The sequence below is a fragment of the Phoenix dactylifera genome, chromosome 8 (assembly GCF_009389715.1).
Source record: "Phoenix dactylifera cultivar Barhee BC4 chromosome 8, palm_55x_up_171113_PBpolish2nd_filt_p, whole genome shotgun sequence".
Taxonomy (NCBI): domain Eukaryota; kingdom Viridiplantae; phylum Streptophyta; class Magnoliopsida; order Arecales; family Arecaceae; genus Phoenix; species Phoenix dactylifera.
Genome location: NC_052399.1, coordinates 21,080,719 through 21,105,496, shown reverse-complemented (window position 1 = coordinate 21,105,496; position 24,778 = coordinate 21,080,719). Strand labels below are relative to the sequence as shown.

At 39.6% G+C, this 24,778-nt stretch overlaps 3 protein-coding genes across 3 annotated transcripts in view; 2 read left to right on the top strand and 1 right to left on the bottom strand.

Annotated features, from left to right (window-relative positions):
• Positions 1-2,696: 2,696 nt before the first annotated feature.
• On the top strand, positions 2,697-8,697 carry LOC103709753 (ATP synthase subunit d, mitochondrial). Its single transcript, XM_008795250.4, has 5 exons — positions 2,697-2,990; positions 4,287-4,368; positions 7,956-8,020; positions 8,121-8,207; positions 8,324-8,697. The coding sequence occupies exons 1-5, from the start codon at positions 2,817-2,819 to the stop codon at positions 8,423-8,425; spliced, it is 510 nt and encodes a 169-aa protein (XP_008793472.2). The 5' UTR covers positions 2,697-2,816; the 3' UTR covers positions 8,426-8,697.
• Positions 8,698-9,961: 1,264 nt separating this feature from the next.
• On the top strand, positions 9,962-13,641 carry LOC103709751 (tryptophan aminotransferase-related protein 4-like). The gene is made up of 5 exons (XM_026805680.2): positions 9,962-10,857; positions 11,675-11,972; positions 12,074-12,354; positions 12,436-12,725; positions 12,957-13,641. The coding sequence occupies exons 1-5, from the start codon at positions 10,412-10,414 to the stop codon at positions 13,163-13,165; spliced, it is 1,524 nt and encodes a 507-aa protein (XP_026661481.2). The 5' UTR covers positions 9,962-10,411; the 3' UTR covers positions 13,166-13,641.
• Positions 13,642-13,802: 161 nt separating this feature from the next.
• LOC103709752 (carboxypeptidase SOL1) overlaps positions 13,803-24,778 on the bottom strand; it is a 30,195-nt gene continuing 19,219 nt past the window's right edge. Inside the window, exons 12-15 of the mRNA XM_008795246.3 lie at positions 16,992-17,054; positions 15,615-15,698; positions 15,163-15,226; positions 13,803-14,282 (exon numbers count right to left, since the gene is read on the bottom strand). Of these exons, the coding sequence (XP_008793468.3) occupies positions 13,969-14,282; positions 15,163-15,226; positions 15,615-15,698; positions 16,992-17,054 (525 nt within the window). The 3' untranslated portion in view covers positions 13,803-13,968. The remainder of the gene's footprint in view (positions 14,283-15,162; positions 15,227-15,614; positions 15,699-16,991; positions 17,055-24,778) is intronic.

Genomic DNA, 24,778 nt, shown 5'->3' with positions numbered 1-24,778 from the left:
TTCTGCGACGAACACCCTTGGGAGCAAAGTTCAGTCACAGAACATTAGGGACGTGTTGATGAATAGCAAGGTAAAGATATCCACCAAATTTCATAGTCAAAATTCTGGAGATAAAAGGCCAAGGTAGTCGATTAATGCCATTTTGGTTTCAGCTATAACCTGATATTAATGCCACTGTACCTTCCTATCTGCTCAGCAAAATGCTGCGTGCTGGCTGTTTGGTCTGATGATTGTTGGAACTTGCGTGCTTGAACTGTCCACGACTTACGAGCATTCGCGAGCTGGATTTCTGTGTGGGTACAGATTGAAGTCATGTAGGTCGCACACTGGTGCGAGACCCACATGATGCATCTGAATTTTGGATGCAGATATGATTGGATTATTTAGATCAGACTCAGACCAGACAGTCCAGTTGCACTTGCACTTGCAGCCGCTAATGCTGCCATCTCCTACCAGCAAGCGGTTGATACGCATGCAGCATGTACTAATATCATTGAAAACAACTTTGTGGTCCAGGATTGTGCTCGTATCCTGGGTGCCTCCACCTCCTAGTTTTCTTAAGGTGAATTTCGATGGTAGTGTGGCTGAGAACGGGAGATACGGAGGTGTAGGCTTCATCATCAGTGATCACAACGCCATGCTAGCGGTAGTGGGAGGTTAACAGATCTTCGACTCGTCTGTCATGTGTATCGAGCTTAGAGCCGCTTGGGAGGATATTTTCTATGCCAGACAGATATTGGACACGAACCGCCTCCTTTTCGAGGAGGATTCAGCCACGGTAATCAAATAGATCCGAGGTCGAGGACGCGCAGGTGAGAATGGGCTGCTACTCTACGACATTCGCAGATTAATGGAAGAGTGCAGCTTCCATCAGGCCACGCACATCTACAGGGAGGCAAATGGTGCCGCCGATTTGGTTGCTTCCTTTGCGGCTCACCACTTGAGAGGTTTCGTCTGGATGGATCATGGCTCTATGCCGGAGCTCTTATGTAGTCTTTTGTTTTCTGATTTTGTTGGCCGCATCCACACCCGTCGTATATGAACCGCCGTTGTACCAAAAAATTTTTTTTTTGTTTATACCATATTTAACAAGAGCCTCATTTCTAGCATCAAGATTACCTTAAAAAGCCGACTCAAGCCAAATAACATTTGCACAGTATCATGCACAAAACTCTCATAGAGTGAATGTTACAATCAAGGCCTGCGGAACTGTCTCGAACCGCCCGGTTTGAGGCATCTCAGGCCGTACCGGTGGTGGACCGGAACGTCTCCGGCACTAAAATAAAGACGGTGTTGCCGGAGAGGAGAGAAGAAAAGAGAGAGAGAGAGAGAAAGAGAGAGAGAGAGAGAGAGAGAGAGAGAGAGAGAGAGGGGAAGAGAGGAAGAGGGAGAGGGATGAAGAGAGAGGCGGGCCGAGGCCAACCTTCTACTGTGTCGTTCCCTATCTCTCCCATCTCTTGTGTCGTTCTCTATCTCTCCCATCTCTTCTACTGTGTCGGTACTGGCTCGGCACAGCATGGTATGGATCCGTACCGACTCGTTCCGCCGAGCAACCGGTACAGTGCCCAGTACTGGTTCTACTGACGTTTACACTCGTAGATCAAATAGCAGATCAAGCACGCAGCACAAAAAAACAAAGGTTAATAAATATCCTCTAACAAAGAAGAACCCTAATGATGAGTAAAGTAGATTTGGATTCTTGAAATTGTTACGGAGCAATAATGGTAGTGGTTTTTACCATGTACAGTTTTGTAGGATGCAATTTTTCCAATATAGTGTCAAAATTGAATAGTATATGATGGTACAGCAAAGCACAGCAAAAGAGTTCCATTACAGGGGGAACTCAAGCCAAATTTGAAAACTCAATTTACCCAGCTCTTATATTAAAAACATGCACAACTATGCATACAAACGAAACAAAAATGCCCTCTGATGCACGAAGAAAGTCAGAGAAAACAGTTGGCTACATGATAAGAGTCTACATGCCCATGGTATGTATCATATATGTCATTAGATCTCATTTTATCTATGTCAGGTTGATAAATTCTACTAAGATGAGAAAGCGTCGAGCAGAGGGATGCGCTAATATTGGGCATAGGTACAAGAGGCCAGAGGGAATGGGAGGAAATGGGTAGCCATTATGATCAAAAGGTTCAATGAGGCATGTACAAAGGATAGATCGAGACAAAATTGATCCACTATAGACTTGCACAAAATTGTGCTACAGCAGATTTGATTATGTTAGCGAGCAAGATAGGATTGCACTTGAAAGATTCATTAAACTTGCATGGAGAGCCATTCAAGGACAATAGGATTGCAGAAATGATTCCTTAGCTATCAGATTTGTTTGCTGGACTTTGCAAATTTCTTACATTGAGTCAGAATTTTAGCTGGATCTACTCGAGTCAACCAAATTCTCTAATGTCGATGGAGGACTCACAGATTCACTGCATTTTTTTATCAGGAGGAGGACGGGAGGGAATTTGATCAATTCTTCTCAAAGTATCAAACTTGCACCGAGTTATATGGATTCCAATATTAATTACAGGTCGAATCGACCGATAAGCCCTTTCGCACTGTCTTGCAAGCCCATGCTGCCCTTCGTTTTGTGGGCCGGCCAGTGTCGGGCTGGCTCTCGGGGTCAACAAAGTATATTGACCAGGCCGAGCCCCAGTCCGGCCCATTTGAGCCTTCTTTTAGCCGCATTCATTCCCTTGCCATGTCCTCGGGCTCCCCCTGCCCTCAAGATTGGAAGAAGCGATCGCGGAAGCGGAGAAGGAACGCCGCCTTCCCCACTAAAACAAGAGGAAGCGAGGATGAGCGGGAGCGGGACGAAGAAGGTGGTGGAGACGGCCGCGAAGGCCACCAAGTCGATCGATTGGGAGGGCATGGCGAAGCTTCTCGTCTCCGAGGAGGCCCGCAAGGAGTTCGCCAACCTCCGCCGCGCCTTCGACGAGGTCAACCACTCCCTACAGACCAAGTTCAGCCAGGTAATCTCATCCGGTCGCGTCCTTCTTTGCTTCTTTTCAATTCCATGAATGCTTTGGGATCTAGGGTTTCTTTCCTAGATTCGCTGTATTCTTCCATAGGGCTTCCGTTTCTTGTTTCCGATGTATTTCTTGAAATGGTGTTCCGATCGTGCCCAGTTGAGAGGCTTGTGCTCGGATGATCTGGTCCGAGAACTTAATTTTAATACAAACTTCCGAAAGTATGCTTTCGAGATGCTGTGATGTTTTGTGTTCAAGGATAAAAAAGTGATTTTTTTCGACACCGATTCATGCCGTATTCAAATCTCTTAAAAGTAGAGGAAAAAGGTCCTTGCCAACCTGGTCCATTGTTGGCTTACTTGTATTAACCATCACGATCGAAACCAATATATATATATATATATATATATATATATATATATATATATATATATATATATATATTGATTCACTCGTATACTGACAGAAAAAAGAAAAGCAAATCCGGCCTTTTTCAAACCGGGTCTTCCCACAAGTCCTGATTTTCTATCCATGGTTGGTCTCCGTGCTTGTGCTTTTCTGAAGAATACTCCAGGGGAAATAAGCCATATTTTTGATTCTTGTTTCACTGGAGTGTCTTCATTTGTTTTTCTTTCTGCTTTTGAGAGAGCAAACAAAAACAGTTTTTTTAGTCAGTCATTTATTTTTTCTACCAGTGCAATATTTTGTTTTTTTTTTCCTGTAATTTTCCTACTAAATTTGCATCCATATATTCTTTACAGTCACAGAGAGAGAGAGAGAGAGAGAGAGAGAGAGAGAGAGAGAGAGACTTTTGACCATGAGCTTCAGGCTTATGTATGCCAGCATGTAAATATTAACATTATTTTATGTGAAGTATACAGGCTCATGAGATCTCACACAAACATACTCATCTTAGTTTTTTTCAAGGGTCCAATATTTCTCAAGAATATCAGCTGGATGCTGAAGATGATACTATGCTTCTTTTGCCATCTATAGTTCAATGATGGTGTATCCATACGCATCAGTGTTACTCAGGCACATATATTCCCTTTATTTTAATTAGTTCATTGATTATATAACTAGTTTGACAAGTAGTAAGGTTACTTTTTGAAATGTAGATGTGATTTTCTCTCTCTCTCTCTCCCCCCCCCCCCCCCCCCCCCCCCCCCCCGCCCCCCCCCCCCCCCCCAACTCTAGAAACAGGGCATTGTCCTCTTTGCTTCATGTATTTTATTTTCTAGCTCGCATGTTATAATATGCTGACAACTATTACTTGTTATTCTCTTGTTACTCATGTAGGAACCTGAACCCATCGACTGGGAATATTATAGAAAAGGAATTGGATCTCGCTTGGTGGATATGTATAAAGAGGCTTATGAGAGTATGTTTTCTTCATACTTATAATCTTCATGGAACATCGGAAAATTAGTTTCTCGTTACTGGTATCTGATTAGAGGATATATTCTCATTTCATGAGATAGACTTATGGTTTTCATGTTGTAACCAAGAAATCTGGTTGTTACATTATAAACTTGGCATTTTATGAAGATCTATATGTATATTTAAGCTTACATACAATATGGATGCAAGTAGGGCTGCAAACATATTGAAAACGGATAGAATATTGGTAGACCCATATCTCTATCTGCTTTGTTTATCGAATATGAATCCGGGTATGAATATTAGATGGATGCTAAAATTTGTAACCATAGATAGGTTCAGATATGAATCAGGTACTGAAAAATATTGATATAAATTGGATTTTAAATTTTATGGATAAAACTATTGTTCTACTTTATTTTAACTATTTTTAAGTATGTAAGCCTCCCTTTTTTATTATTCCTAAAATAAATATTTGAAGATATAATTGCCTTCATCTAGTCATCTGACTTTTTCTATGGATCCTAATAATTCTCCAAAGTTACTTAGCATGTTTTGAAGTGAAAAACGGATTATTATTGAGGATGCTGTCCACTAAATCAAAAATGTTACTGCACGAAAAGAAGATTAAACCAAAGATCTGTTGATACTATCACTTATTTTCATTGGAAGTTTATAACAGCTCAATGAAACTAAATAGAATTGTAGATGGAATTAGATATTTGGATATGGATTGGATGTTGGTATATCCATATCCATATTTGCTTTTCTTTGCTGGGTACAAAATATGGACATAGATATCAGTTCAGATGTTGTAATTTGTATTTGTATATGGATATATTCAATTACAGAAACAAATTTGGATGGATATCTGATAATATCTGATAATATCTGGATATAGATGCAATTCATTCAGCTTATATTTTTGTGCTTAAAGTACAGAATTAAGGTCACTAAATTGTTATTCAGTTTCTCTTTATACAGTAAAATTTATGAAGACAAAAGTAGGTACAGTCATTGCATAAATGATGTGGGAGATAATTCAGCTTCAGTGGATATATAAGAGTATCTTGAGGTGAAATAACAATGGCATGAATTCAATTAAAGGACATTTCTGTGCATGGGCTTTGGCACCAAAAGATGGTGTCTGCAGAACTGGCAATGGGAACTTCAAGATTCCAAATCACAAATAAGAGGACAGTAATGCTTATAGCAGCCAGTAAATAATATAAATTGAGTTTGCAAATGGAAACTTATGCTAAAAATTTGAAGTTCAAGATGAGTATATTAAATGGTGGGTTATGAAGAACTTGAATATTAAAAGTCATGTCTAGAAGTGTCGATTTTTCTAGACACTATAATGGTTTATGACATAGCATCAGAAACCTTGGCTCTCTATGTATGCATGTATGTATAACTTGACAATATATAAGCCCACAATGATAGGTCATATATGAGAAAAGCAAGTTATGGAAATGAAATAAATGGCACCTCTGCATGAATGAGAAACACATGCACACGCATACAATTATATTTTTCTCATAATAACCCTGGTAAAGAGAAAATATTTAGATTATAAAGAACTATGAAATTGAAGAAATGTCTTATTCTACATGTATTTCATCTGCCTTACATGTGAAAATCTTGATAAGATGTTGAATATGAAGCTTGAAACTTTGCAATTATCAATCACTTATCCATGACTAAATATGTCAAAGTTATTTCAAATTCAGTTTCTGTAATCATTTGTCTTTTGTCCCTCCATGCATATGTAAAAATGTCCTTTAAGGTTTAAGTAGTTTGTCTTGATGGATACTTATAATGGTTTTATGTTTGGTATGATGCCAAATGTTCTGACAATGCTTATGAGAATGCCACATTGAGGATAACGTCAACCCACTAGTCTTACTGTCTAAAATCACTTTCATTAGGATAGAGGGCCTGCCTCAACCCAGTTTAGGGACTAGTTGGCAACCTGCTCACTGGTTTTATTTGGGATATAGGCATATCTGGCATATCTTGGAAAACAAATGTTGTGAATGTGTTATAAGTTCTTTAAAGAATTGACCAATGTGGACATCAAAATACTTCATTTGAAAAGGGCTTTAGCTTTAACTTGTCTGGAATTGACTTGTTAAGATTGGTATATGCTGTCTTAGGAACCTCAGTGCATAGTAGATGGTGGTGATTATTCATTCCAGAACTGGTAGGTTGTCTGAGAAGATGATTTGTCGGAGGTTGTTATGAATCTTGCGGAGGAAGGCACATCATTGTCCTCTAGTCTTCAGGGAGGCTCAGGAGAGGACGACATAATATCTTGACGAAGAAAGGGGTGAGATATGCCTAATACTCTTCTTGATTTCTTTTTGGCAGGTTTGGCAAGTGGAGCATCTTCTGAGCATGTAATGTGTTTGGGTTGAAAGTGATAGTCGCCGTACAGTCAGAACTTGACATGTTTTAGAAGTAGTTACAGGCCTTTATGTGGAAGTGAATGGGGAAATTCTAATTTTAGAAATGCATAGAGGCCTAATTGTAGAAGAAAGTGTTATTAGTTAGTCAATTCAGCTGGAAGGTCACATTTGGAAACTTATGGTGTGCAACAAATTTTTGATTGGTCTGGAAGGGGAAAACAATAATTCTGTCAGAGAAGAAATCTGGCCACCCACCTGTTTTACAGTATGGCTCCACTTTCATCTGCTTCTTTGTTGTATTTCCCCTCTCTCTTTCCGTCTCAGAGATGGAAGCCCTAGTAGGTATTAGTAGTGCTTGGAGTATGAATATTATTTGCCTCTAACGTTTAACTATCATGTTAGTAAGTATTAGTAGTGCTTGGATCATCTATAATATACAGATTATAGTTAATTTTTATTTCACATTTTATGAGCTGGAAAATTTCATTATTATCCATAAACTGCATACAATCTTCTATGTCTAGATGGGCAACCATCAAGTTGGTCTGCTGCTTATCCCATCAGAATATTTAAGAGCAGTTTTTTCACTCCATACTGGATGCTGAATGGGATTTGATTGATTGATCCTACTGCTGATCTGGTCTCAAAGATTCATATTCTAGTTTTCTTCAGCAATTTGAGGAAATTAGATTCCTAAACATTTCGTTTGTCTGGAAGTTAATGCCAAGAGTTATGCCATCTTTCTAGAATTTACTGTACTAAAAGCCTAACATATTTTGGGTCAAGATAAAATAACCAAGAAGTATCTGTTCAGATTTTATCTGTCTGATCAATGGCTTGATTCTTGGATGTGAACTCATGGGTTTGATGGTCTGAACCCACCAACTAAGAAGTTCTTTAATGTACCCTTCATTTTTGGAGGTTCATTTCAGTAATATGATGGATGTGCCATAAGATTTCACTCTATATGTTAGTGGAAATTTACCACAACCATAATTGATTAAACTTGAAGCATTGTCCCGACTATTTGGCTTGGCTTTATGAATCGCCAAGCATTTCTATTTAGACTCATATCACAATTTACTAATTTATTCTTGTCTCATGCATATCTGCAGTTTTATTGGTGATTCATCTTTTATTGCACTAATGAGTTCATGCAAATGCCATCCTTTTGTAGGCATAGAGATCCCCAAGTATGTTGACACTGTGACTCCAGAATACAAGCCCAAGTTTGATGCTTTGGTGAGATAGTCTACCTTACTGTCCTTTATTTTTTTTTTCTCCCAATCTATATCTCTGAAAAAAGAGACAACAAAAATATATATATATTTTTAATCTTCAGTTGGTGGAGTTGAAAGAAGCAGAACAGAAATCTCTGAAGGAGTCAGAAAGGTTGGAGAAGGAAATTGTTGAGGTTCAAGAGATGAAGGTAAGAATAGCTTGAATCCATGTTACACCAACCACTTTCTTTTTTGGATTATAATCAGTTTTTTGCAGTGCTCTTTGTGATGTGATTGATTCTCATAAACCTCATATCCTGTGCAGAAGAAGATTAGCACCATGACGGCTGATGAGTATTTCGAGAAGCACCCTGAGCTCAAGAAGAAGTTTGATGATGAAATCCGTAATGACAACTGGGGATACTGAACAACAAAGATCATTTAGCTGATCAATGCTTTCTTGCGACTGGCAATTAAATAATGTGGTTTTTCCTTGTACTTTGGAAGCTACCAATATTTGCTGGTGCTTTGTTTAAATTTATCATTGCTGAGGGTCGGAACTTGGTGTTATCATCTGTTTACACCACTCCCTGTTCTGTTGGGGCTTAGTTTTGCTTCTGAAATTCAAGCCAATGATTCCTGCTCCATGGGCTCTTTTGGTCTAATAGGCTTATCTGCATAGTTGCATCCTTTCCTGTATATTGCTTTTATTTTTTTTAAGGTAAAAGCAAGTTTTTTGCATGAACAACCTGTTGTTACTTTATTATGTGATTATTATCAATTATTTGACTTGATGTAAGGCTTTTCTCTTTGGGCAATTGATGATTGAATGAAAACTCCTTTCTCTTTGGCCGCCTCCTTCTCTCTTCTCTTCTCCCTTCTTCAGCCGTGCGTGGCTTCTCTTCTCCTTCTCTTCATGCTGTGTGGTGATCCCCTCTTTCTTCTCTTCTCCCACACCTCTCAACCTTCTTTCTTATTTTGGTGTCTTCCTGCTCTAACAAAGAATCAAATTTTTCTGCATCAAAGGCGTTCCATTAACAAGCAATCCTAATCCAAATAGGAATAGGATCTTTCTCCAAGCGCCTCTTTCCTTGAACAATAAGGACTTCATTCTCCACGACGCCTCTCCCATGGTTTCATCTCATGAACCATCTAAGAAGGACCCTTTGTTTAGCAAGGAAGTCCTCACGCCAACCCAATCCACGTCAAACTAGGAGCCCTAGTCTCCAAAGGATTCCTCCTTCATTTGCCTGCACATGATCCTTTCTTCCTTCTGATCTGAGCCTTCCATCTTCAATTCTAACATCAGCTCGTGCATCAGCAGCAGCCCCTCCTCCGCGGGTCGTCATCCAGCCGTCCATCATCTCATTGGCATTCATCCCCAATGCGCAACGATCCAGATTCAGCAAATCAACTTGCTAATTTTTCTGCGCAGCAACCTTCATCTTCGTCATTGCTTGAGGATCCACCAATGAAAGGTTCTGATCCTCTTCTTCCCTACAGGTAATAGGTTCCTCCTCCTGGATTTGCTCACCGATTTATGTTCTAAGTTCTCTTGCATGAAATCTATACCGTTGAAAACTTACCTTGCTGCTGAAATTTCAAAATTTAGATTCATTCATTTCCACACCCATCCTACCAACCCTTTTAAAAATCTTTGTTATTCAATTAGTACATTCTAGCAACAGAAAGTTTCTCAACATTCCATGATCAGATTACTTTAGGATCAGAACAACTATAATACTTGTTTGTAATCTAATCTCTTATATTGATTAATCTCGTACCTTAACTCCAAATAAAAATGAGCAACCAGTAAATTTTAAGTTACTCTTGTGAACGCTTACTGATTTCTGAAATCATAATAGGTTGCATTGGTAGGTTGTCCTGCATCAATGCTTTTCAAAACTTACAATTTTCTACACCCACAAAAAAAAAAGCAGCAGCAGCAGAAGAAAACAAATTGCCATCTCCACTCAATTCCAGGTTGTTCTTACATTGCAATTGATTATTTTTAGCGTCTTCATAGACTACTTTTCAAAGCTTACAATTTCCCGTAAGATGCAACAAGTTGGAAGCAATGGGTTGAACTGCAGTCTATTTTGAAATACTAATGGTTATCGTCATTCATGACCTGCGAACACAATTTGAGAACGTAAACCAGAAAGATTGGTCAAAGAAACCGCACCAAGAAGCGAATCATATTATTATCATCTGTGCCTCCTGAAACGAAGCAGATGACGGCCTCAATGGTGCCGATGCTGACTTTTGCTTTAGTTTATTGGCCGTCATTTCCTCCGCCTTGATCTGAAGATTATTGGGTCCAGTCAACGATCCTGATCTGGTGCTTCATCAAAGTGGTCATTCCTAATCTAGTATTCAAAATGGGCACCTGCTCAAAGTTTCCGGGTGTTGAATGGTTTCTTTGCAGATTGGTGTTTGTTCCACGCAAGCTAAAGCTTCGAACATAAAAGGACCTCATAGAACTCGAAAACTAATGGAAATAAAACAAATAAATATGGATTCATCCCACCTCTCTAAACTGATAGAAGGGCCCAAAGAGTCCAATAATACCAAGGCCTACAGCTCCAAATACCTCTTCTGTCTATTCTTGCTTTTATGTTCTCCATGTTTGAATTTCTTCTTCATCTCTAGAGCCCTCTTCCAATCGCCTGAGCTAAGCTGGAGCAGCAGAGCAGCCACAGAGGCTGAAGCTGTTGCAGCTCTCTCGTGTTCCGGGCATGGATCAGCCTTTGTGGACGGGATTCTCGTCGATGGCAAACATGTCTGCGAGTGTAATGCATGCTATAGAGGCCAAGATTGCTCGGAGTTTGTGCAGGGTTGTGCTGCTGATGCTGAAAGGTGGGGCTCTTGGTGTTGAATTAGATGGATAGAATTTTCCTGGTTTTCAATATCAACTAGGGAAAATTCATTTCAGTGCCGTGTGCACCCTAAAACATTTCAGAATCTCAAATTATGCTCTTGAATTCGGTCGCAAACTGGTGAATTTGTATCAATAAGCATATCAGTAAGATATCTTTTAATTTATAGTCATGTCTATATAAATTTCTCGCATTAGTTTTTCGAGTTTACATCACTACACATATCAATAGAATATCTTTAATTTATAGTCTTGCCTATAAACTAAGTCTCTCTCTCTCTCTCTACCTATCTATCGACCGATTTATCTCAAGAAAAATCTTGCACTAGTTTTTCAATGTTAAAGAGGAAACCAAGTAGGATTGATATCTTATTGTTTAGGCTTACAGGAAACGGTGTTAAATAAGAAGCAAACATGTTTCATATCAGTCATGCACGCAAAAAGTTTGACATTCAAAGTTAACAATAACAACATGCATTTTTTTTTCTTGGCGTGCAATTATATCAGTTTGCACAGATTCAGAAGAAATAATGATATAGAGCCTCTCCTGATTTAGATGTAATGTAATTCTCTTCCTAGTTAGCGATCAAAAGAGCACCTAGGCTTTTTGCAACTTGCTTTGATGAAAGCAATATATATGGTGTGTGTGTGTGTGTGTGTGTGTGTGTGTGCAGAGAGGAAGAGAGAGATGATCCTAGTCTACAATAGAAGATTCATCATCATCTTTCTATCATTGTTGGCCTTGCCATTCTTCGCATTGTTCATTTCTCATAAACGCTATTTATTTGACTGCTGCAGTGGCGATCCCCTGTTCCTGGAGCCATACTGGAGGCAGCATGCAGCGAGCAGTGCAGTTGTTGTGGCCGGTTGGCACCGCATGAGCTACCAAACAGATGGTGACTACTTCATCTCCATCGAACTCGAGAGACACATTCGAAGACTGCATTCGCATGTAGGAAATGCAATCACCGATGGGAGATTCATCGTCTTTGGGGCCGGATCCACGCAGCTGATCAATGCAGCAGTCCATGCTCTTTCTCCCAACAGCTCGGCATCATCACCTGCCAGCGTTGTTGCATCCGTTCCCTACTATACGGTTGCCTCTCCATCTTAATCACCTTCCAGTATGACTGTTAACGATGTCGCCAAGTTCCTTCCTAATGGCATGGCTGCTTGGGTCTTGTCTTCGACGTTCAGGTTTATAGGACGCAGACCGAGTTCTTCAACTCCCGAGCGTATGAATGGAAAGGAGTCACGTCAAAGATGGGTGGAGAAGTTGCGGCAAATTTTATCGAATTTGTGACATCTCCCAACAACCCAGATGGGCGCCTGCAGCAACCAGTTCTTCAAGGTTCATCCGTCATCTACGACCACGCCTACTACTGGCCTCACTTCTCGGCAGTCAAAGCTCCGGCTGATGGCGATCTCATGCTCTTCACCATCTCCAAGCTCACAGGTCACGCCGGCAGCAGATTCGGGTAAAAGCATCGGAGACTCTGCTCTAGGAATGTGTATGAGTTTCAGGAGGTGGTCTCATGCTTTATTTGTTCGGCATGCAGGTGGGCGATCGTGAAGGATGAAGGAGTGTACAGGAGAATGCTGAGCTACCTGGGAATCAACACGATGGGTGTTTCCAGGGATACTCATCTAAGAAGTCTGAAGCTCTTGAAAGCGATGCTGGCTGAAGAGAGAGGGGCGGCAGGGAGCATCTTTGGGTTTGCATTTAGTACCATGAGGGAAAGGTGGCACAAATTGAACAAGCTTGTGTCGTCGTCTGACCGGTTCTCCCTCCAACAAATGCGTCCTGAGTACTGCAGCTACTTTGGAAAGATCAGGGACCCTTCTCCAGGTGACTCTTAATTACCTCCCTTCACTCGAAGGCGTCTATCCGATCGATCCTATCTTTGCTCTCCCCCTCTTTTCTCCGATCCGCCTTTGAAATTCTTAAGCTAACATCCTGCACGGCATGTTTATGTTTCATCGATCATAGCTAATAGCTTTCATGGAAATTAGACCCGAGCATTGCCAAAGCATGTATTAATGATTTCTCTGGTCATTCTGGTTGACGGCCTTTCGGCAGCTTACGCTTGGTTGAAGTGCGAGAAGGAGGAAGACAGGAACTGCCATGCTGTATTGAGAGCTGGAGGAATAATCTCCCGCGCAGGGTACAAATTTGGAGCGGATAACCGCTACGCTCGTCTGAGCCTCATCAGGTCCCAGGATGACTTCGATTTGTTGATGCAACGGATGGGTGCTTTGGTCACCAAGGAGAAAGCCAGAAATATGTGAGAAGAACGCTTAATTTGGGATCATTCAAGAAAATAAAGCTGTTGAAATTTGTTAGGGAAAGCAGCAGCAAATTTTATAATGTTAGCGGACCAATTAAATAAAAAAAAAATGCAGCATGAACCGTGACTCAGTTGCATTGGCTGTTTGCCCTTTGTTTTTCCCCGCAAGCAATGTGCTGGCTGTTAATTGGAGAGAAGCAACCAACTTGATCTAATCTGATGGCAAAAAAAGTGAAATGACAACAAAATTTTAATAAACAAACAGGGTGGCAACCTAACTTGATCTCATCAGATGGGGTAAAACAAGTTAAATGACAAGTAATTTTTCACAAAATAAATAGAGTAATGCATGCGGCTCCATTTATGTGCGCACAAATTATTTTCTTGCTGAGTTATATAAATAACATGCCAATTAATTATGGAGTTGCCAGCTCAGCTGCCGTAAGCTCTGGGAGCTTCATGCGGGCATCTGAAGCATTTTCCAAATAGTTAAGGCAGTTTGTTTTCCTTGTGCGTCCCCACAGAGGTTTAAATCTCATCAAATTTACCGCTGGGTTTAATGTGATGGCATCGCACTGGCCTTTTATTTTTTTGGTAGAAGAGTATCACCAGTTGTCAGGTTAACAGTTAATGCGTCGTACTAGCAAAAAGATAATTTACAGCATTTGAATGTTATTATCAAAGTCTTACACAACAATCCCATCAAGCCTATTCCCAACGGAAATTGCATGCCATAGGGCAACAAAATAGCCTTGAACTAGCCAAAAAAATAATTTACAACATGCGCGTGTTTCTGTCAAAGCCTTACACAACAATTGACCTTTTATACCCATTAAACTGTCTACGGTTTAGAAACTTAAACATTGTTTTCCTCCTCAACAGACAGCAGAAAATGAGGAACATCACAGAAAGCAGAAGGTATATCCCCAAATTAATCCCCCTTAGAAACTCAACCACCTCAAGCTTGTCCTTGCCATCACAGGTGCAATCACATTCGTTCCTGACTTCCTCATGTTTGCTTGAATCTTCTGGACTCAGAATGAAATCCAAGTTCATAGCCTCATCTTCCAGCAATATATGTGTAGTTTTAGATTGGAAGCCAGGCATAGATGCCGTAACTGCAAGAAAAGTTTACACAATTTCATTAGGTTTCCACGATAACCAAACACTTCCTGCTGCTAAGTTATATAGATAGAGCAAATCAAGAGTTTCATAGCTGGAGTTCTAATTTGAAAATCATTGGCTTTATCTAATTTGGAGAACACATCAAATATGGTCTTAAGCATCACCATGTCAAATATACAAATATCTCAATTGAAAATTCAAGAGCTCCCAGCAGTTTCTAGGGCGTCCATATATGCAGGTATTTCAGGAACATGCCAAGGCATTCTTTCGTATGGTACACCACATGTTCTCTGCATAACCATTCAGGTCACATTGACAAGGTAATCTACCATGCAGTAAGAGAATGATAAGCATCAACACTGCCAAGAGGCAGGCGAATGTTTACGAAATTAGAATTAACCAAAAAAGGCATAACTCTTTCATCTAGAGCTCTGGAAGGAGCCCGAACATGGGAACAAGACAGTCCACTGCTCCACAGAGTACATGACGGTTGATCCATCTGGTGATATTTTGTTGATCATAGGCAAAAGACATAAAACCATCTAGGCATTTGGATAGATCAGTATGTGTTATCCAGTATTTGAGTATTCAGCATGTGAAAGTGAAAACAGGACTTTCAACCCCATTAGAACTTAAGCAACAAGGTAAGTTGCTCAAATTTCTCATCACTAAAAGAGACGAGCAATGCTGGTTAAAGGCTTAAAGCAGTTGAGGAAAACTACTTAGTAAGTCCCTAAAACTTAAAAAATATCTCTTTCAATTATCAAATTATTGACAAGTGATCTTTGTGGTGATTGCCAAGATGATACATGTTGCAATATCAAGGAAAAACAGACTAGCATAAAACAAGAACCTTTTACATGGAGATTTTACCTTCATACCTCTCCCCAGGGGCAAGCATGCGATGGTAATCACCGTATGTCCTGCTAGCATTCACCTTCAGAAAAGAAATGGGTCAAGTGGTTGGAAACCACAAAATGTTCTGACATTCATTAATATTCTACTAGATTAATCTAGAACACTTCTTCCATCTTCTATGTATTCTACAAAAATCGCAACCCCTGAGGACAAGAGAACCCTATCAAAAATATGCAGTATCTTGAAACTGTTTAGCTCCAGTCATGGTTGACTGTAGACAAAGCTTTTAAGCTACAGAACCGACGATCCACATGATAAGATAGCCCAAGTGCTTAGATGTAATACACAATGATTAGAAGAATTAAAAACCATTATCATGAACAATTTGGACCAAAATGATCCAGTTGACTAAAATTAATGAAAAACATATTAACACAAATTCTTCTTTAGTATTAGAGGAGACATACTCTAATATCAATTCCCTGGATCACTACAGAGGCTGGTAAAGGACGCCCTTTGTCTGATGAGAATATCCTTCCATGAACTCCTGTCTGAAAGATTAACATAATTCAAAAAGAAAAATCTGACAGCCCAACACCAAACAATACTAACTGAAACATAAAAAATGGCACCAAGTAAATATACATGAAATTGAAAAAAGAACATTTAAACTTTATCATGAATCATGCTGTTTTAAGTATATCCCAGCATAGTTTATTATTTAGAATTTTGCAGGTTTCTGGCTTCTCCTTCAGAAGCCTACCCACACACATATTTTATATTTTCCAGTCAATGAAGAATCCAGTTGCCCTGCTAAGCTGCCAATTTACCACCCAGTAACATAATAAGGATAAACCCTTCCATCTCACCATTACATGTTATAGAAAGATTTGGAATTAAGAGTGTCTTATTGACAATGACTGTTTCAATAACACTGCTATCTGCATGTATTGGATATGCCTCAAAGCCACTAAGGACTATCATACCAGTTATAGCAGATTATGGATTGAATTACCATACCATACTGGCATGTACTAGCCGTACCATGCTGTACTTGAAGTATGAAGAATTTAAACCTTGTAATCGATCACTATGAACCATAACATTTTAACATACTACAATGTTTAATATGAATATTTTGTAGTCAAATAAAATACTGTTGTATATACAAAATAACATTGTTATTTATTTTATAAGATCAATTTTAATATCACAGTATTGATGTACAAATAATGGTCATCACAAACCTAGCAAAATGAATGTCGTGCAGAGATAGCAGTTATTATTTCTTATGCTGTTGTATTTGTTAATATCACAAAGGACATTGGCCGAAACTGTTATAATAGCTATCACTATTTATGGCATAAGTCCTGTCGGACAACTTCTGTGAAAACTACTTCAAATCAAAGAGTTTGAAATTTCAAAGACAGATGTGCTTTGCTTCATCTAATCAGCAGTATACTGGAAATTTAAGCTGAGTTAAGGATAACAGCACTGCAACAGGCCATAATCATCCTCTCCCAACACTTGTCTTATACACTAGTGACAAAATGTTGCCTAAACAGGTGAACAGCTATTAATATGTTCAATATATAATGTGAAAAATTTTTGACATTTCAAAACTGTAAAGGATTATATGGCCCACTGGTGCATTGATGCATGGGTCAGTTTTTCAAATATCTTTACCACTAATAAACATTCCAATTCCAACAGCACTTTGAGGCTACAATACAGAAAAGCAGAGTTTCAGTTTTTGGTACCACGTATAACAGCCTTATGATGACATCATGGTGGAAATGTCATCTATAAAAGAGAATCCAGTAAAGTTAGAACAAATATTTTACCTTCACAAGACTAGCAACAAGATTTAACATGCTCATTCTGTTGTACTCCCAGATGACAGGAAGCTGCAAGTATAATATTAACAGAAAATAAAAAAGAATGATTTAGGTGATACTATCACACAATAAAAGACACATGTTCATGCAAATACAAACATACATGCAGAATCTCGAAACAGTTCGATAGGCTTTCAACAAGGTCTTGCTCAACTCAAGAACAAGATAAAACGTAGAATTTGAGATCAAGAAGAGAGGAGCAAGGCCTTAGATTACATCCTTACAGCTCTCTTTTTTTTTGGAAAAAGAAAAGTATCAAACTTTTGATTTGTCACCATGTCTCATTTTGGTAGCTAGATTTTAAGAGATCAATTAAGATTGAGGTTGTCTTTATTGCATCAGTAGTTTGATTTTAGTTTGATATATTTCGATCTAGAGTTATATTAGGGCTCAATTAGACTTTTTCCTTTAAAAAAAAAAAATTCATGGTGTGAGCATTAGCAGATTTAATCTTAGGAGAATATTTTCGGATTTAATTATACTCTACTTTAAAAACTTCCCTGCCTCATTTCCATATTATGGCATATGTTTTTGTTTGTAGCTTAATGAGGGAAATCTTCAAACTTTAAACTTATCGAACTAAAGTTATCATGTAGCTCATATCTTTCTTTTCTGATTTGATTTAGCGCATTGTACATGATGAAATGTGCTTTATTTGAGAGAATGGTTTAGAGTGTTTCAATAGCTAAGTCCAGTGTAAAACCTCCATATCAAGGTCTATGCAATGTCATCAAAGAATAAAGTTATTGAATGAATAATAATCTTCTCAAAAAACAAGGAAGTAGATCTCTCTCTCTCTCTCTCAATCGCTCTCTAAACCAAAAAAAGAATAAACACTCAGGCAGTGAATGCAGGGGCAAGTTTCTGAAGCTTGTACAACACCTTAAGTGGAAGTTCTCTGCTACTAAAAGCTTAAACTAACCTGGTTGGTGTTTTCAATCATCTTCATGAAAGATTGGAAAATGGAATTATACCTCTTGTTCTAATCAAAGAACAGGAATAGAGTTTGATGACCTACTAATCAAATTTTATTTCAATATGGAACAAAGATCTACCATCTCGCTACCAAGTCCTGTATCGTACCATACCGATACAGTACGACACGGCATGGCATGCACCTATACTGACACAATAAAGTTGCGCTAAGTTGGAACAGCACCTATACCATGTTTTCCTATGGTACTAGTTCAAGCCTTTGTACTATACCAATTCGGTACCAGTACGGTACAGAACGCCAATAGGGACCAATAAGGACTGGTAATGCAAAACCTTGAATTTTAAAATTTCAGGCAGGGATACCAAAAAATTGGCGCCAAAAAATATTTGGTCCAATTTCAATGAAGGCAAATCTAAATGAACATATGGGTGAAAGGTAAAGCTAGGGGAGGAAATTAGGCAGGAAGCTCTGAACCCAACCCTGAACTTGGCTCACATTTTGGCAGTTTGATCCCTAGCTTGTGTCAGGCTTAGGGCCAAGCAGACTTGAATTCCAGCCAAGCTTGGGCTAAAGCATTTGGCAACCAACACAACATGAACCCATATACTCAAGTGTGAACAAATATATAACATTATCTAAATGTTTTATAAAAGTGGAGGTGGAGTCATCTTTATGTTGGTGCCACAGATTCCCCCATACTAGCTACGGTATTGCAAGTTTTCGTAATTCTTAAGATGGGTGCTATAAATTAGCTATTGTCATTTACCAAAGCTAGAAGCGAAGGAGACATTAGTTAGTAGTGAGTTCTCAAGGAGATAAAAGTTTTGCTTTTATTTGACCTTCTTCCTTATATAAATCCACTAAGTTCTAAGTATTTGCATGTAAGAGAATGACTGACTTATGGTATAGGTGGATGAAATCCTCTTTTCCAAGGAAGGGCCTTCATATCCCCCAATCTTCCTCTCCAAATCCATACTCCATCTTCTCAGTATGGTATGTACCAGCCGGTTTAGCCCTTACTGGACCGGTCCGGTGGCCTACCAGTACGGTTCCGCCGTGGAAACCGGTACGCACCGGAGCCAGGGAAGAAAGGGAGAAACAGCGAGCGAGCAGGGGCAGGAGGGAGAAGCAACCACGGGGGCGCGGCGAAGGCCGCGGGGGCCCTAGACCACCTGACCCCCTTGATCTTTATCTCTCTCTATCGCTCATTCTCATGGTTGATGAGAGATGACGGAGAGTGAGCTAGCAACCTGTACTTTCTTCTCCATTTTGGATCATTCCCATTACTAGGTAATACCTCACCGCTCTCCCTCTCCCTCTCTCTCCTTCAAAATCATTTTTTTAATTTTTCCCTCTTCACTAATTAGGATGGAGGGGGTGCTAGTGCTAATTGAGTAATATGATACATCTCCAAAACCTTCTTGGGGCAAAAATAAGAGGAAGATCTTCTACATTGCAGATTACTTCAAAGGTTAAACACCATTCCCGTGCATATGTACCAAATCAAGTGCAGCATGCATGATTTTTTGCCATTAATAGAAATTCTTTTTATAAGCGCCATAATGTGAATAAAAATTAAGCATAAACCACTCTATGAACAACAAATTTAAAAAAAAAAAAAAAAACTTTAAGATCACTAATACTTACCAAGCCTACAACTACATCTTGGCTATGATAGACTCTTAACATTCAAGGAGTGGTAGTAAGTGAAAAATAGCTATGTTCAATCTAGTGAAATTTCACATAACCTTGGCTTGCTACAATGCATCTATGAGAACATTCAAAATATTACTGACTAGCACAAATCTTCAAAATATATATAGGCTACCTATATGTCATAAAGCCCTATCAACATGGAGGTTAAATCTTCAACTCCACTAATTTTTTGCCACAATTCACATAGGGCCAATTAGAAATTTGGTGCGATTGACCAGATCCATGCAACAAACTTGCAACCTGCTTCATTGAAGGCTCGTCATTGGTTTGTCCTTTGGTTTCACATAGTTGTACCCAAGGTACGCTGAACCGGTACCGGTAGGCATACCAGTCGCCTACCGGACCGGTTCGAGACCGGTTCGTACCGGAACCGGTCCGGTACGAACCGGTTTCCTTGTTTTTTTTCAGTTCTCGTCCGCACACGTCTGCTGCCCGCGTGGGGCATTTATGACTTTGTGGCATTTATGCCCCGCGCAGGTGAGGGAACCGCACATGAGGCGATTTTCAGTGCGGGGAATCATGCCGCACTGCACGCGGAAACGCGCGGGAGGAACCGCACGCAGGGCGCTCTGCCCCGAGGGACGAGCCACGTGCTCTGCACCATAGCGCACGTGCACTGGGGTTTAAAATCCACAACGCGTGCGTTGGAGTAAAAAAAAAAGGGTACCGGTTTGCACCGGTACGAGACAGTACGCAGCCGGTACGTATGCGTACCGATCGGTACCAGTCCGAAAATAGCTGGAACCGGTATCCACGCTGTCCGGGTACCGGTTCCAGGCCGGACCAGTCTATGCTGGGCCAAATCGGCCGGTTCGGCTGACCATGGTTGTACCTCTAGCTTCATCTAATCTCTCTTTAAATAGTTACATGGGTTGTCTATATTTTCTCTTCTACTCTCTTCCAAGAAAACAACTTTGTAGAGTAGATCATGTCAACAAGAAGATTCCTCTCTACTCTAGCAATCAAAAGGGAAGAAAAACACCGAAGAGGAAGAAAGGCAATTCCACATTAATAATATTGCCCAAAGGCTAGCCAATCTCCTATTGGTCATAGGATAACAAAGAACCATCACAATCAATTATATACTTTTCTCTAGAGTTGTGACTAGTCTAGAAAACCTTGTAAAGGATGTTTTGGTGGGTTGTTACAGGCTTGGGCTCGATTAGCTACATTGAACTAGGCCAGCCTATTATGCATGAGAGCATGGTATGCCATACCATACCAAATCGGACGATATAGAACATATCGTACCGTACCGCACCGATTCGGTACCGATACTCGGTATGCCAAACCGGCCCCATATCAGGAGTACCGCTATAATGATAGGATGGCACCAATACGAAGCCTGGTACCGAGACAGTATACCATACATGAGAGTGTGAAGCACCTAGGTTCTGTTTCTTTTCTTTTCTTTTCTTTTGATCGAGCAATTAAACATCTCTACTTTCACTCTCCAAATTTATCGACCAAGGAGCAATTAATGAAAACACCATTCCCCAATGTTGGTCATATTTCCTCAAAATAATTTAACAAAAAAGAAGAAAAAATAATCCCCAAGTACCTTGCATGCTCTTTATGCATGATGATCATCAGTAGATTTGTGAAATAGGGTCCGTGGTTGAGACCCGGAAGCTATTCATTGAAATGCTGAAGTGAAAAATGTGATTTCTTAAACTCAAAAATCCAGCTTAACGCAATCAATTTGATTTGATCCATCTTGGCCCAATCAATCAAATTCTGGACAGGTTTTGGGATCTCATGTTGATTATAGTTTGTTCTCTAACCTTGCCCGACTCATCCAATTTCCACCCCTATGTAAAGCTTAAGTCGCTCTTGCATGCTTCCTTTTGTCAATATTTTGGGGCTGCAACAACAAATTATGCACCAGTAGAAGGTATTTTATCAAGTGGTGAACAGCAATGGGTGGTAGTAGTACACTCCACCCCACCCTACCCCACCCCTTGACACCTTCATCCTCTTCGTCCAACATACCTCCCTCCAAACCCCTAAATGCCCTATTCGCCATGCCAACCACCCTCTACCTCTAAACACACCCCCATCCAAACTCTCACCCACCCCCAACACCAAAATGCAGTAAGGGATAATAATGCAATGAGTTCTGCTCCGATTTCTCATATCCATACCCAAACCAAATTATATAAAAACACAAATCTAAACCAAGACTACTTGATTATTGACCAATCTTCAACATTTGTGTTGGATAATTGTTAGGTTATTCTGAGCCTTATCGTGGTCATAAGACAAGACAGGAGGGCAAGGTCAAGGGTGGACAAGTAGAGAGGCAAGGGGAACAAGAGAGTGAACTAATTTTTTGTCTCGTTATCCATTGCATCGATGCTTGTCAGCACTTCAATTGCCACCTTCATTATAGAAGGAAAGAACCTCAGGAAGCTTGCAAGAGACAGACAGAGAGGGGAACCATCTAGTTGTTAAGATGACTGAATAAAAAGAAAAACAGTAGAATATTTATACATAAAACTATGCACAAATGATTGTCGCCGCTTTCACATTAAGGGTGCGGCTCAACCTGCACCCCAAAGGGACCAGGAAAAAAATCAGTCTTGATTTTGAAACCCAAACCCAACACCCAATAGGTTAGTAGGCCTAATTTTCATACCAAAAGCCTAGGCTTCAAGTCAGGGTTAGTGGGCTACGAAATCCCAATCCCAACCCAAGATAGTACCTTTTACTCCAAAACACCTTTCACCAAATGCCAATATATGCACTTGCTTCACTAATTGACTTGTCCCTCCAAGCACACCACCATCCAAGCCCTGTTATCCTCCGTCGTCTTCCACCAATGACACCTTGCACTGCCTTTAGACCATCCTTTAACTCCTTCCCTTTTGTTCATGACGCTTGCCACCCTCTGGAGGAGTGGAGTCAACAGATGTGAAGAAACAAAGATTCTATTTCTTCAAAATGAAAACTTCTGCCTCAACAAGAGAGAGAGAGAGAGAGATCCTTTTATATACACAAAAACTATAAGTGGATTCCAATTGATTTTGGAGTCCGATGGTTAGCGGCCGGCTAAGAAAAGAAATAAAGTTAGATATGACTAAAACAATTTGTTTTTATAAAGTAAGCAATTTGCTTTTACAAAGTAGCTTTTGAAAAGAGGATTCTCTTTTCCTTTGTCTTCTTCCGGGCTGGAGAAATAAGATGCTTCTTCCTCCCGAAGTAAAGTTGATGTAGACATTGACGTTGACTAAAGTAGCTTTATTAAAGCTAAGGTGTCCCAAAGTAGGCGCCAAAAGTAGCCGAAAGTGGATTCCTTCTGAATGAGGTTGCCGAAAGTAGCTAGTGACTCAGAAATTGATTTGACAAGTCACATGTCTTGGTCGGTCGACTCTGAGAGGATTAGTCTGAGTGTGCTGGCTCTTTGCTTTATCTGGTCTTGATTTGACTACTCCTTTACGGGGTCTTGTGGCAAGGATTCTTTGCCAGATTTCTCCTATCTTGTCTTCTGTATTGGTGCACTGTGCTTCTTCTTCGTAGGGGTCTTGAAATTCTCCTGCTAAACATCTGTATTTATTGTGATCTTCTGGAGTAGACAATGATGATGTCCTTGATTCAGTAGATTTCATGAAGGCAGTTGAAGGTGCCTCGAATATGCAGTAGAATTGCAATTTCATATGGTTAAGGCATTTGACCATGATCTCTTCGTCGGTACAGTTGGAGTGCTTCCGAGAGAACTTTTGTTTTAATTTAAGAAAATAATTATCATTAAAGTTAGCTGATTGCTGAGTTATGGCATGTTTATTCATGCTCTTATAAGAAATTAAATTAGTTTTAATGGTGGTGATGATATCTTGATATTTTTTTCTAGGCATGCACAACCACCACTTATATAAAAACTTTCTTTTCAGCACAGGAAGATTTTTCCTGGCTTCAAATTCTGCGGATAGGATCCATTTCCATATCCAAGGAATTTTGTTTTTGATGATGAAAATCATTAGACATAATTCTGAGGAGGTTTGATCATCCGTCATTTTGTTGATAGTGGGATGATTTTCCACCCATTCTTCGAAATATTTGAATATTTCTTTGAGCAATATGTTGAGGTCTAGCCCAAAGTAAGACCACCATTTATAGAACCAGCTTAGAAGAGGCTTCTGTAACACGTCTAGATTGACCTGCAAAAACTAAGAGTGCTTTCTCTTGGAGTTCTCATAAAAGAACATGTTGGTAAAAGCTTGGACATAGTCCCAGTAATTTGCTAGGACTGTCTGCCCATTTACCTGAAATGGTTTGCCCTAATTCGGGTCAAGTCCCCATTCATTTGGTCTAATCACCTTATGAATAGTGCATTTGCTTCAGTTGATGATGTTGCTCCTCATAGTATTATTATGAAAATTATGATTAATTCCAACAAAACTAATTAGGAGTAAAATTGCCTCCATAACTACTTTATTCTTTCCTTCGCATGAAGGATAACCCAATTCGTCAAAATATTTTTGACGTATGAACCATAGATCATTCAGGTTATTAACATCATTATGATCAAGGTACATAATCACCTATTCGGATTGCTTATCCGAATAAGTACTGTCCAAGATATTTTTCTGTAGTACTTCCTTCATCGTAGGGTTAGATGATGAAGTTGGCTGGAAAAGCATTTCTTTCTTTACTGCATCAATTTGCTGTTGTTAGTCAACCTTCTTGTCCCCTTTTAGATAGGTTGCCAAGATCCACCATTTGCGGATATCTTATGGAAAGTGCATTGGCACTGCATTCCCTGCCATATCGAGCAAAATTTCTGTCTCGATTATAATATGTTTCTCTATGAGTGATCTGCTAAATCAGCAATTTCTGTTGAGAATAGACTGCAGTGCAATCAAACAAATTATACAAAAAGATGTTAAGAATTTAGTATCCAAGCAAATATTTGCTGGATGGCAAGCACAATTGTTTGTTTTTTATTTTGAAATAGAACATACTAAATTTTAAAAAAAAATCTCTTTCTGATTTTCTGACTAGAGAATTTTTGCAGGGATGATTCCTCACAGATGAACATATTATAATCGAGGCAGAAATTCTGCTCGATATGACAGGAGAT